Here is a 14,100-nt window from a genome sequence, read left to right as displayed (position 1 = left end):
AAAAACAAAATTTACTAAATACAATTTCAACCCTCTGTTGCACAAAATCCTCATCCTTGTGTGCGATTTCAAAAGCTGCGTCACAGCAGTGGCTGTCCTCAGGCTAATGAGAGCTAATGTAGATCTTAATACATGGGACTAATCACTCCCTCCAGGTAAGATCCGGGAGCTGCTGTCAGCCGAGGACTTCAGCAGCGTGACCCGCCTCACCCTGGTGAACGCCATCTACTTCAGAGGCTCCTGGAAAAACCAGTTCCGGCCAGAGAACACCAGAACCTTCTCCTTCAGCAAAGACGATGGCTCCGAAGTCCAGACGCTCATGATGTACCAACAGGGAGATTTCTACTATGGTAGGGATGGGCTACATGTGTGTCTGTGTGTGGATATTTGTGGCTCTTTTTCTGGAGCTCTTGAATTTCTGCTCATATTGCCTGAGGTTATTTAAAATGTTAATTTTGGGTGTAAAATATTCATATTTGGAGTGTTATTCCCAGGAAAGGTTCTTCTTCTCTGCTCAGTGAGCTCTGCTGCTAATATTTCCCTTACTTGCACAAACTCCTCCGTGCGTCTGTTTGATTAAGTATTATATTTTGAAAGCAATTCTTTTAATGTCATTAAATATTAGCAGTACTATGACAGCCTGTGTTAAGTCACGTAGGACTATATTAGGTTTTGCTAAATTTTTTCTGACAGTCGGTAGAACAAACAACACTTGTCTTTCCACTGATGTTGTGCTTCATTTCATTTTGCCCCTTCACACACCTGTCTGTTGGGCTCTGGGGGATGTTTTATTAATGTCTGCTTCCAATTATATTACAGGATGTCATGTTTTGTCAGTCATTATACTTATTTTTAATAATTTGGAGCAATTTTAGAGAAGTTAAGCCACCACGAATTCCCAGATGTCTCTGAAAAGGCTTTTCACCTCTCTCTAATTTAATACTTTGTCTTTAAATTTTTAGAGGGCTGCAGCTAACTAATGAATTGCTCAGTCTATATAATGTCACAAAATAGAAAAAAATACATTGCACAGAGCTCACAGATTCACAGAGCTCAAGGTGACATCCTTACATCCTTATGAAGGATTTTCGGTTTACATTGACGTAAAGCAGGGAGAAACAAGAAACCCTCATATTTGAGATGCTGGACAGTTTTGAATTATTTCAGTGATTAATCAACTATCTAAATTGGCACTAATTGTGAATGTTCTCAGTTTAAAGATTTTTTTCTTTTTTATGTCCAGTTCTGCTCAATGTGGTGTTTTGACACCATGTAGCTTTATCTACTGTGCAGCACATGCATTAAAACACCTGTCTGGGTTTACCATCTGAGGTTCTTGATGAAGTTTGTATACCGTACATGTTTTCGAGGCTATTTTATCAAAGTCGTAATCTGGCAGTTTTGACTTGGGAATAATATATTTGTCAGGTTTTGGTGTATTCAGTGTTTTGCCAGCACCGTGAGGTGCAAGACTGTTTGTCAGGAGTCCTGCAGGTTGGCTGTAATGCTGTTCCATCTGAATGATTCCAGTCTGTAATTTGTATATCTAGTCATTTTTTTTGCCTAACATACTGCCAAGCACAGTTACAACAGATTCTCACCACGCTGCTACTAAAATTGACGCATTTGACTTATTTTGGTGCCATCTGCATGTGTGTAAGGAGATTGCACACTTGCATACACCTACGTTCACAGGGCGCGCACAGTCATCCATGCAGACTCAGGATCAAGGAAATGTGTGTGTGTGTGTGTGTGCGCGGTAAATGTGGATGTGTGTTCTTAAGAAGTACAGAACAGGGACAGGTCCTTGGGGAGAAGGCTGCGTTTGCCTGCTCATTTTGAAACACAATCATATTGGTTAAGTAAAATGTTTTGGGAAGCCACACCCCGCTCTGCTGCAGTGTCGCCTCACTCTGCATCAGCAGCCGCTACGCAGAATGCCACATGTAAGTTAATGAAGGATGATGAGTCTCCATTGTTGTAATTTCCCCTTTAAAGCAGCTTCAAAAGAAAAATCATGTGCAAAGATTGGGATAAAGTCTGGCAGTGTTAAATTCTCTATAATCTTCATCTAACACTGCAGAAACCTGAGTGAAGTAATCTTATATTTAGATTGAAAATCTAGTTGGACTTGTTTCGAGTATAAAAGGATTATCTCATCTTGGGCAAGAAATACTGTCTCTCTTAATTCAAGTAAATGGCTTGTCTTGATAAGAGTTTTTATCTGTGGATTTTGTTTAATTAGATAAAAGGGACAAGACTGTTAAAGATCCACCTCAAGGCTATGAAGATATCACTTCTTACCCTCTTTAGTCTATCTCTAAGAAGATTTCAGCTCGTACAGACATTTGCGTGTGTAATCGAGTGTGCGTTTGTCCCTGAATGTGTGTGGGCGGGTGTATTTGCCCGTGCGTACGTACACATGCAGAGATGTGTTTTTTCTTTGATCCTAGATTGGTTTACTGGGTTTTATGTCCTGCCTGAAGACAGTGAAGTGAATGTTTGCGTGAGAATGGCACTGCATTGACAAACGCACACAAACAGCATTGTTTCCTGCTTAACTGAATTTCTTTGGGATTTCAGCAAAGCACTCTCAGTACTCCATGACTGTATACAGTACGTATGTATGGAAATTTTTACCAAGTGTAACCAAAGCCTTAAAGTGGAGCCTCAGTGGTTTTGAATTAGTGCATCAGGGAAATGACCACACATGCTGTAATCAACACAGTCGATTGATGCGTGTGTGTCCATGCTTGCACATGGTGTGCATATCTTCAGTGTCTAAGTCTGCATACGTTTCCTCCCAACCAGGTGAGTTCAGCGATGGCTCACAGGAAGCTGGTGGCGTGTACCAAGTGTTGGAGATGCCCTACGAGGGGGAGGACATGTCCATGATGATCGTTCTGCCTCGACAGGAGGTGCCACTGGCCTCCCTGGAGCCCATCATCAAGGCACCGCTGCTGGAGGAGTGGGCTAACAACGTCAAGCGGCAGAAGGTGGAAGTCTACCTACCGAGGTGAGAGAGAAAACACAGAAACACACATACATCCATCGACTCCCACTCATGGGAGGAGTGAGCTGATGATGCTCTTTTCCACATACAATAATTTCAGTTTGTGACACCATTGTGCTTCAGGAGTTGATTTACTTCCACGTGTCTTGGCTACTTGTACAATACATCAGTGAACATCCTAGACATCTTAGAGTTACGGTTAATACTTACAGTACATTTCCCAGAATCGAGAGCCCATGGAGAATGTCCCTGTAGTAATAACTGTTTCCAGTTTAGCAGGGGGAAAGAGCCATAATGACAGCAATGAATTCTTCCTATCATTAAATTGCAACTCCTGCGTCCCACAAATTTCTGACCATGTGTGACTTACTTCAATTCTGACTGCACTGTTCAGGTTCAAAGTGGAACAAAAGATCGACCTGAGGAGCACTCTGCAGGAGCTAGGAATAAAGAACATCTTCACTAACGATGCTGATCTCTCCGCCATGACAGGTAACACTCAGCTGCATGGAAAACCAGAGACATACACACACGGTGCAAAACACTGAAATATATGACACATACCCTTATATCATTATATAAAACACACATATATATAGACAGAAATTGTAAGAGAATTCAAGTCAGAGAAGGCTTCGGCATGAGAAGTTGATTCAATATTTCTTTTTCTTGGCTGCAGTGAAGTAGCCTCCGGTACTTTCTAAGGTAACCAAGGTAACTGGCACCGAGTGGGCAGGTCAGAGCTGTCACATCATCTGGTAAAAATAGATCCAAAGAGAGACACATGTATACTGTACATAGAGACAGAGAACTAGAGAGACATGAAAATATGACGTCAAATGCTCTAACCTTAAAGAGAACTGAAGCAAACCAGCGTACACATTAAGAAACAAAAACAGAAGATCCTTAAAAAGACCCACCATGCTCATTGATGACATGGTCCAAAACAGCTTGTTCTTACTGGTCAGGTGGAGCGAGAGTTCTGTTATGAAACATAATCTGCAGGCTGTATTGGACTTCTGGCTGCTCAGCACATCCTGTACTAGTTCAAACACCCTCAGTTCTGCCTGTGCTTTATGGTCTGTTCTAGCAAGTAGATGGATAAGAGAGGGTGTTGTAAATGTTTTAGTCTAATCATCAGGATTATCCTTCATCATGTTTTGATGATGTGACCACATTTGTTATGTTGATTTCACTGTTATGTCGATATAGCAGCACACACTGTGCCCTAAGCTTGAAATGTTTGCTGATGTACACACTGTCATCCTCAAATTAGACTCATCATCACAGCATACTCACGTCAGACTGACTGATCAGTACTCTACAGACAAGTTAGTGTGTGTGTGTGTGTGTGTGTGTGTGTGTGTGTGTGTGTGTGTGTGTGTGTGTGTGTGTGCGTGTGCGTGTGTGTGTGTGTGTGTAACAGATGGTAAGGACCTGTACATTGGGAAGGCGGTGCAGAAGGCTTACCTGGAGGTGACTGAGGAGGGGGCAGAGGGAGCCGTTGGGTCAGGTAGACATTCTTTTCATTCTTCATTCTAATCTTCCTGATCATTCTCGTCATTCTCTGCAGCAAACTCAACTTCAGGTTTGCTAAACACTGCCCCCCTCTGTCAGAAAATAACTGCTCTCTGCCCTCTCCTCTCTCTCAGGGATGATCGCCCTGACCAGGACTCTGGTGCTGTACCCACAGGTCATGGCCGATCACCCGTTCTTCTTTGTCATTAGAAACCGGAGGACAGGTAAATGTGTCTCTGTGTAAATGTACCTCTGATATAACATGCAGTATGTGCGTTTTGACCAGACTTTCTATCTGTCCGTTCCTTCTCTAGGGTCCATTCTCTTCATGGGCAGGGTCATGACCCCTGAAGTCATCGAGCCCAACGACCACGACTTTGACTCCATGTAACCACGGGGTCCGAGGTCGCTCAGTCTCAGCAAATCAGATCCTGACGTCATAAATGCTCCTTGTCTTCTATCGCCATCTTCAGCTGTGTTTTATACTCTTGGAAAAAAAACAGATAAACTGAATATTATACAATATATTATATATTGAAATATGACATATGACATATAATGTGACTGTGTTTTGATACTGGAAGCTTTAAACTCTTGGGCACAGACATGCAGAAAGAGGAAGTTGTAAATATTCTCTAGTAAAGGATGGTTTGTATATGAGAGAGAAGAACACAACATGTAATCCACGCACAACCCCTTTAAGTTCAGCAGCTTCTCACTCCCTTGCAGCCACACACACGATGCACAAAAACAGTTTTCTCTGTAATTCTTCAAAAATTATTTACTCTCACTTTCTTACTCCAAATACAGAATCTGCACACTGTAAATTTTAATTATATCCCTGTACATTTGACATTCTCTCTCTCTCTCTCTCTCTCTCTCTCTCTCTCTCTCTCTCTCTCTCTCTCTCTCTCTTTCTATATGCTCAGTATTTATTGCAGAATAAACGTACAAACATTTCATCCTTAAACACAATGAATCTTAGTAATATATCTGCTCCAGACAGTATTCTAGTCATTTTTTACACTGTAGGCACATGGCTAATATGCTGATGAACTAATATGCCTTATCACATCTGAGTGGTTGATTAAGCCCCAGTTGGGCATCTCACAGGTGAGCAGAGGAGACTGTGTAACTAAGGCGGGTTGCTATAGAGACGGACTGGAGCATGCAGGCGCACTGAAAAAGATCTGCTGCACCATTTTGGATGTACATACAGGGAGAAACAGTAACACCAGCTGTATTCAGTCTTTTACTCAATAAAAACATGAATGTGTTCCCATTAAAAAAAAGTGTACTTCTTAATCTGTTTTTAATCTGGTTGATTTAAATCTAGGATGTGTCCTACTAAGTGTATGGGCCATCTACAGCATTTAGGAAGTCATACAGCTCTCACATTCTCCAAATGAAGGATTTGGTGAGGTTGGAAAACATGCGATGCTTCAGGAGTTTATAAAACCTGTTAAGAAAACAATTACCTGTTCAGTGCCTGAATATATAATGGACTTTATATAATGGCAGAAGGTTGGCTGTTATGGTTGAACAGCCAATCTTAGGGCAGAAGTTGTCCGTTCAACCGTGACTCAGCTTCCCAGGGCAGACAATGTCCTGCCAAGGCATCTTGGAGTAGATTCAGGCCTGTGGCATCACCTAGCTACCACACAGACACACACACAGATCATATTGCTAGGAAAGGGAAGGCTGTCCTGTGACTAAGGACAAATGAGATCTGCATGATGATTCTGATGATTGTCACTTCATAAGGAAGACTGTTAAGAAATAAGAGTAGGTCATGATGTATGAACATTTATTTCAACTCTCACTACTGAGGAAATATTCTGCTGTGGTGCATCTGTGGGTAATTAAAAGACTCATTTGAGGCCAGATTGCTCCAGTTGGTGGGTTTAATGTGCCTATTAGCAGGCAGTAAATTAGACTAAACTTTAGGATCCAAAATGACATTATGAACTGAGGGGTCCAAATATGATTGGTACATATCTAGCGGTAAGATTTATTCATGTCAGTTTTACAATTTGTATGGTTAACCCTGACTTATACAACATACTTAGCAATCGATTAATAACTGTTTGAAGCAGATGATCAATAATCAACAAGAGTGATCTCATGAAGGAAATAGTCACCCCAAAATGAACATTTCTACCACAACCAATGCACCTTTCCTTGTCTGCATGGTATTATGTTTGTATATGTATCTATATTACATGAGTGTCACACAAGATGAAACAGGTCGCAGGTGAACCAAGTCAAATCACTGAAATGGTGAATAACAAAAGCAGATATATTTTCACTGCTGCAAACACAACTGTGTCCAAATAATCAGCAAAGGCAATAGATGTGCTGAACACAAGTCAGCGCAAAGCCAGTGCCCTGCAGTAGCCGCAGTTTTCATTTACCTCTCTGAAATACCTAATAGCTTTTTCATCTCTTGGGTGTGCACAATGTGTTTCGGTGCTGCAACGTCTTAAACACAACAAGCTGCACTGTTGAGCCTAAGGGTGGAAGAAGTTATCATCTAAATGACTTTCACCAGCTGCTATAATGGCTGCGCTTCGTGTCTTCATAGTGAGTCACTGAAACATCAACCTTATCCCTCCACCTGCTCCTCCTCTATCTCACTGCTTGGCTATAATATTGAGAACTTGAAGGATTCCAGGTTTGTAAGATGTTGTGGTTTTACTGCATCTCATTAATCTGAAATGTTTCTGTTTACTCAAAAAATAAATATTTACATGCAAAGCGTGTCAAAGCTCATAAACGACGATGCACTGTATAAACATGTCATAATAAAGTAGTAGTTAGTACTAGACCAGTGAAGGCATTAAATACTTATGCATCAATGTATCAGGCATTTACTGTGAAATTAACTATTTCTCACTTTGGATACTTAAATGCATTTTGCAGGTCAGGATTTACTTGTGCTGTACATATTTATTTATTTATTTATTTATTTATTTATTTATTTATTTAAGTGATGGCCACCAGGAGGCTGATGTCCTCCGCTCGGTTATTGTCATTTACACTCAATGTTTACTTAAGCAATATTATCATTTTGTTTGTTTTTCTCTTTATAATGCCCATAAAAAGACCTTTACTCCACAAATGCTACATTTAACAACTGTAGTTTCAGTATTTCCAGACAGGTGTGGTGTTTGCTGATGCTGTGATGTTGTGATGAGAGGAGATGGAAGGTGGGGCTATACCTGGATGCAGGAGATGATGGAGAAGGGCACTGTGTGAGAGACAATGACGTATCTTAAGGTGAATAGTCAGTCTACGGAAGCCGACAGGTGGCTTCTCTATACATTCGTGTGTCACACCTGAGCACTGTATCCAGGCAACCGGCAGCTCAGAGCGGGTCGGTGTGTCACCAGCAGCAGCAGCGGCCCACACCGGCGTCAGTGTGCGCGAGCCAGAGGACAGACAGGGCGGTGAACCCCCTCGACCAGCTAACGCGAACAAACCCACCGGGCTCCATGGGTAACAGCCGCCGCTGGACAGGGCCAAACCGAGCCGTACACAAGGTGTTAAAGGCCAGGAGACTTTCTCACAAGACGATTGGGACATGTCAGAAAGGTGAGCGGAACTCCAGCGCTGATATGCTGTTCTGTGATGTTTAATGATCAGGCTCAGGAGACGCCAGGCGCCATTTTCACCCTGTCCAAACTGTAAGCTAGCTAACTTAAATCAAGCTAAACGACTGACCAGGGAGTGAAGTTAGCACCTGCCACCTGCCAAATTCAGGTAAAAATGTTTGCTGTGGCTAAACCTACTTTCAGACCCTGCTAATAACCTTTAAAATCCTTTTTGAAATGACATAATTATTCATTCGACCGTTAGGCCTTTCCTGTATGGCAGCATGGCAAATCAATAGCGGACATGCAGTATCAATAATAGAGGCGCCAGTGTCCAGCAGTCCCCTGCATACAGCGACTATTATAAGACAGAAGCACCTGCTCAGGTGTCCGCTGTTGCTAAGGCAACGGGTCCTAATCTGCATTGTCAGGCCCAGTTCACCGTAACTCTACCCACTCGGCCGGTGGTCAGGGTTTCAGCACACACCAGGGCTTGCGTTACGAAAAAACCAGCTCCCCTTCAGGGTCAGGGACCAAAGATGTGATAATGTGCTGAATGAGCCTGTGTCTCTTCTTTCTGTCCCACCTCCGTCTCCCGCAGTTCTTCAGGTGTGAACACTCTCAGTGGCAGCTTTCCCAAATCCCACTCGTCCCAGTACTCTGACCTCGGGGTCGCACGCACACCTCTCTGTGTGGACCAGAGTCCTGATTCTGGACTTGTATCTACACCTGTGAGTGGCACACACACCCACACCTACACACACACACAGTCAGGTTTCCATGACTTGAGAGGACATTACGTTGGCTTAGATTAATTTCCTGGACACTTACCCTAAGCTAACCCTAATGTCTTCGCCCTGAAATGATGAAGACCTGTGTTGAGTCCCCACAGTGACCGTGTAAACAGAATTACGTCCCCAGAACACATCAACAACACATCCACTCACACACACACTCATAATAAGCCAGTAATCGCTCATTGTCGCTGTCCTTCGTCTTCCAGTCGTCCACCCTCTCTGAACTGAACCTTATATTCTCAGTCTGTTCTCTGCTCTCTGTTTTACCGTCGGGCCACTGGGCCTCTCTCCCAGATTGCTATGCAGAATAATTTTTCACCCTCTCGACTATTTGAATGAGGAAAGGTGAAAAATGGCTTCTCACCTGATTCCGTGTTCCATGCAGGGTACTCTGTGTACTCATGACTCTACAAGGTGTGTTGCTTAAAATCCCACAGCATTACCCAAGAACGTTATTGCAAAGTAGAAAATGGCTGATTTCGGGTTCTTTTTACGATGGATGCTTCAGCTTTAGAACTGAACTTGTGCATTCATCTGCACATTTGACTTGTTGAATCACCTTACTCCCAACACTTGGAGCAGAGCAGGTGCATCGCTCTGTCAAGTTGTATTTTATTCTTCACAGTGAGTGAGGGGGGGGTCATGCAAAGTGGGGTCTAGAGTGACAGAGGAAGGTGTTAGGTTACACAGACAAAGTCAGGGTGAACCAGGTGAGTGTAAGGGGGTTGAAAAGGTCATGCAGGGAGAAGAGTTTAGTCCTGTACTGCATCTCACTGCAGGAACAGAGACAGTGAACAGAAAATGGTCATTTATCACTGCATATTCCATCAGCAGCTTTTTTAATAAGCTTTGAAGTCACTAAAAGAGAGAACTGCTGCAGCATCAGAAACAGCAATGAGAAAAGAAAATGTGAATCTTCAACATAACAAGCGCAGAATACTCTTGCTCAATTTATTTAATGGCAGCGGCAGGTGGATCCGCCGTTTGATCGTCTGCAGCGCGCTGCGACGCCTGAAATACTGCAGTTTGTGGACAGATCTGTATCAGCAAAAGTATTTACGAAGGCAATAAAGGAGAGAGAGATAAAAGATGAAATACAGGTGATAAAACATGAGCGGCTCTGGTTGAATGCTTTCACCTTGTTAGCACATATGGCAGTATTGGTTAATGGTCTTAAAAATGACCCATTGATTTTGGCTACATACTCACTGCACACTGAGGGTATGGAGTTTATATTGCACTAATGGGAAGCTGCGGTAGATTAAGCTTTAGTGTGCCTCTTGTTCTCCCATGTGTATACTCGCGTTGTGGTCCACCATTATGGAAGGTGTTTTGACTGTGGGGAAATTCAGCTGAAGTGAATCCATCAATGAGTGAATTTTGATTTAAGTTCAGGGGAGGGTATGACTCATCACTGGCGTCTGCAGCAGTATGCTCAATGCTCTGCATAAACATATGTGTTCATGTGTCATTGTGACCTCTAATGACTAGATTTGAATGAAACTAGGCCAATTGATGAATCTCACCCCTTCACTCCATAAGTCTTAGATGAACAGATCGTAGCCCACCGTCCTTCATCCTGTTCTCTTCCTCTTTTTTGGTCAGCTTCCATCGAGTCGCTTCCGGTTTGTGTCGTGGCATCGCCTGGAGCTGTGTGATGTCACAGGGGACCAGCTGACCTGTCCCAGGGTCAGAGAAGGTCTGGACCACTATGAGAAAATCACCAGTGTGACGTATAGAACATATAACATACAATACATGCAGCCACAGTAGAAGTACAGGATGGGAAATGTGATAAAGGAACCTTTGGTATTAAAGTAGGAGAGATTCTTCTGGACAGTTTTCATGCCTCTCTGTTTGAGAGAATTCCTGAAGGAAATTCAGTTTAGTTCTTATAGGAGTGAAAACAAACAGAGAATCTAGCAGTCAGTCATCGGAAAGTTGCATTTTACGTCTCATTTAATTTAGCAGATGAAGACACGCGTACTGTGACAAAGAATCCAGATTAGGAGTCATTTCTTTCACTTGATGGATGGTTATGATGTGAACATTGTTTCATGCTCTGTTTTGTTTTGACAATGTCGTCAAAAAGGGCCGTCAGAAGAGGAGCTGTTTCAAAGGGAGGGGGGTGGCGTCTGTTTGGAGAGAGGGAGGAGAAGGAGGAGAGAGGAGGAAGGCCAGAGATGGGGGGAGAGACTGCAAGAGAATTGGGAAAACTGTGTGGTAAGTCAGCCGGTGTTGTGCGTGTGTAATGTTAAAGAGTTACAGTGCAGAAGTAGAATAAAGATGGAGATATAAGGAGGGAGGAAGTGAAGGAGTAATAAAGGGAGGAAGAGGAGGACCCTGATGATTCTACCACCTGTCTCTTGTCAGGAGTTAAATCTGTCCTACCAGGACTTGGGTGACCCCTTCCAGCAAGAGAATTTCCTCAGGATCCTCCGTCGATTGATCCGCGTGGAGAAACTACAACTTGTTGACAACTCTCTCACCAACCTGAGTTCTGTACGTCTGCCAAGGTGTGAACCACATTACCCAGACTGCACCACAGCTCCCTTCCCTGTGCAACAATCTTAACGGCACAAGAGCAGAACTCCCATTCTGAGTACAAATAAATCCTTGAAGAAGTAGAGTCTCTGGTGACCGATTCAAGCTGATACACTGGCTGATATTCAGCTTATCACTCATTTGTGTGCTAACTTGTGTTCTTGTTTATATGCTACCATAAATAGTATTTTTTCCCAGCATTCAGCTGGCTTTTTTCTTCCATTTATGCCTCTTTCAACCAAGACAGTTAGTTATTTTGGGTGACAGCCACCACAAAAGAAAGCTAAGACTTATTTGTGCTTCCGTTGGGCAGGTGCAGAATGCTAAACCTGCAGCGTAACCACCTGGTGTGTCTACGTCAGCTGCCAAAGCTCCCAGCAGTGGAGCACCTTTGTTTGTCTGAGAACGCCATCGGCTCCCTGGGAGGACTGGGAGCTCTGGGGAACAGCCCGCTCCGCTCCCTCGACCTGACCCGCAACCCAGTGACCTTCACTCAGGACTACCGCTCACGGTGAGGAGACTAAGATTGCATCACAGGTGTATCGGAGTTATAAGAGGTGATAGTGTATGTCAGGTTGATTTAGCCTTCCCTCTCATCATTTTTCGTTTTCTCTCTGTGCTTTCATCTCTGTGCAGTGTTTTCCTCTGTTTGCCAAAGCTGGAGATCCTGGATGGAATCCCCAAGCTGCCAGAAGACTCTCCGCCCACCAGACTACAGTTCCCAGAAACCACCAGGATGTGCAACATTCTATAACATTCTTCCATGGATAGATGTGTACAGAGCCAGCTCGCCCAGTCCTGCAGCACTTGAAGCGGTGACAGCAAAGTTCTCAGCAGCAACCAGTTTGACTGAGCCGCATGGAGGAAAACCTCTGCTGTCGAGTCACTTAAACAAATCATGTCACAGCTGTTGCCGGAAAACACTTTTTAGATGTTGTAATGTGCTCCAAGGCCATGCAAAACGCTTTTTATACAGTATGTATATTTACATTGGTATTATATAGACTGACATCTTTGTGAGATTTTTTTATGTATCATATAGACTTATTTTGATAATAAATAGAAAATACCAGAAATCTTTAAGCTGCCTTTTGCATCTGTTGGTCTTCAGGTTTTCACTGCATGTGGTGCAGATATGTATGGAGTGGTTAAGATGAACTTTGGCTTTGATGGAGGGAGAGAGGGAGAGGGCTAATCAGATTTCTACATGACTCATCTCTCGCAGCTCGACGTCTCTCAGGACTGAGGCTGAGCCAACACGCTCGCTCTCCTCCGCTACAGGCTGCACCAAACAAACAGAGAAGAGGCAGCTTCTTTAGACGCAGCTACAGAAACACAAGCACAGCCAGCGTATGGATTTGTGGGTCTTTAATGGGTGTTTGTCTCTTTAGTGTACATCTGTAATATGTGAGAAGAGAAACAGGACATCCGCTTTAAAGGCTTATCAAACATTTAGAGTCCAGACTCCCCAGGATAATGGCCTCTTGTGTCCTCTGACTGACTGGGTAATGACCCATGAGCCTCATGCTGCAGGTCACACACACACACACACACACACACACACACACACACACACACACACACACACCAAACCTGTACACAAAGAGAAATCCTTGGTAGCTTGCAAAGCACTCACATTGGGAGGATTTAATTCCCACTAAATGTGTGTGTAGCCTTTGTACAGCAGAGTGCTTTGGATGAAAGAATAAAGCAAATATTGTCATGCTTAAAGTGGAGTTGCAGGGGAAACACAGGAGTTCATTTATTCATCACTGCAGCGGTGTATACTTTAATAGCGGTTTCATTTTCAGCCTTCACCTGAAACATAAACACACTTTGTTAGGTGATACTGCAGAACACCAGTATGAACGCTGCCCCACATACGGGGGACACACAAACAACGCTCCCCTCTCCTCCCTCACAGTAATGCAGAGAAACACAGCTGAAGCAGCCGATATCTCTCTAACAAGCATGCAGCCGGGCACAAACTACCAGTTACATGCCTCATTGAGATTCGTTTAAGTGTGGAAGATTGTTTGTGCACTTGCTGTTATGTGAGTGTGTGTGCGCGCGCGCGTGGGGAGACGCAGACAGAAGTGCGCAGCTGAGGAGCGAGAGATCGTTACTGCTGCAGAGCGACGCTGTAATGAGCCCGCTGGATGCTCGCGCGCTGCAGACAGGATCCAGGTCGAGAAGAGAAGCTTCGACTGATGGTTTCAAGATGCTATCAATTATCTCTGCAGCCCATTCCCACGCTGTGATCTCCTCCAGTGTGGCAAGCCAAAAAGAAGAGGGGTTTGAGTTGATTTTTACAAAAAAAAAAAAAAATCGTGGGCGGACACCCCCCCCCCCCCCCTTCCCATCTTTTCATAGCTTGGAGCTTCAGCTTTCAAGTAAATCTTGCACTGGCGTTAAATGGAAGATTTGAGAATTGGTGGCAGTCGTGTGGGCATGCATCTCAAGATAGACTCCGGCTCTAGGCGTCGACACGTTAGAATTATTCATGCCTGGTAATTCACCCATGAAATGATGAGTGAGAGGGCGCAAGAATGCGAGGAATGTGGAGGAGTTATCATCTCTGCCATTGCTTGTCACTGAAAAAGTCTGTGTGTGTGTGTGTGTGTGTGTGTGTGTG

The 14,100-nt window shown here is 43.7% G+C and overlaps 2 protein-coding genes across 3 annotated transcripts in view; both read left to right on the top strand.

The window, feature by feature from the left end:
- Positions 1-7,359, top strand: part of serpini1 (serpin peptidase inhibitor, clade I (neuroserpin), member 1) — a 225,508-nt gene extending 218,149 nt beyond the window's left edge. Inside the window, exons 4-9 of one of the 2 annotated variants that reach the window (XM_070970267.1) lie at positions 156-350; positions 2,812-3,016; positions 3,408-3,505; positions 4,440-4,526; positions 4,666-4,755; positions 4,846-7,359. In XM_070970267.1, the coding sequence (XP_070826368.1) occupies positions 156-350; positions 2,812-3,016; positions 3,408-3,505; positions 4,440-4,526; positions 4,666-4,755; positions 4,846-4,922 (752 nt within the window). In that variant the 3' untranslated portion in view covers positions 4,923-7,359. The remainder of the gene's footprint in view (positions 1-155; positions 351-2,811; positions 3,017-3,407; positions 3,506-4,439; positions 4,527-4,665; positions 4,756-4,845) is intronic. The other variant, XM_070970268.1, reaches the window with a different exon arrangement.
- A 541-nt stretch (positions 7,360-7,900) lies between these two features.
- On the top strand, positions 7,901-12,545 carry LOC139336912 (acidic leucine-rich nuclear phosphoprotein 32 family member A). Its single transcript, XM_070971222.1, has 7 exons — positions 7,901-8,125; positions 8,726-8,855; positions 10,527-10,620; positions 11,014-11,144; positions 11,295-11,437; positions 11,779-11,976; positions 12,102-12,545. The coding sequence occupies exons 1-7, from the start codon at positions 8,115-8,117 to the stop codon at positions 12,217-12,219; spliced, it is 825 nt and encodes a 274-aa protein (XP_070827323.1). The 5' UTR covers positions 7,901-8,114; the 3' UTR covers positions 12,220-12,545.
- Positions 12,546-14,100: the final 1,555 nt, after the last annotated feature.

This window comes from Chaetodon trifascialis, chromosome 9 (genome assembly GCF_039877785.1).
Source record: "Chaetodon trifascialis isolate fChaTrf1 chromosome 9, fChaTrf1.hap1, whole genome shotgun sequence".
Lineage (NCBI taxonomy): Eukaryota > Metazoa > Chordata > Actinopteri > Chaetodontiformes > Chaetodontidae > Chaetodon > Chaetodon trifascialis.
The sequence above is the reverse complement of the archived record's forward strand: the minus strand, read 5'-3'. Positions and strand labels throughout refer to the sequence as shown.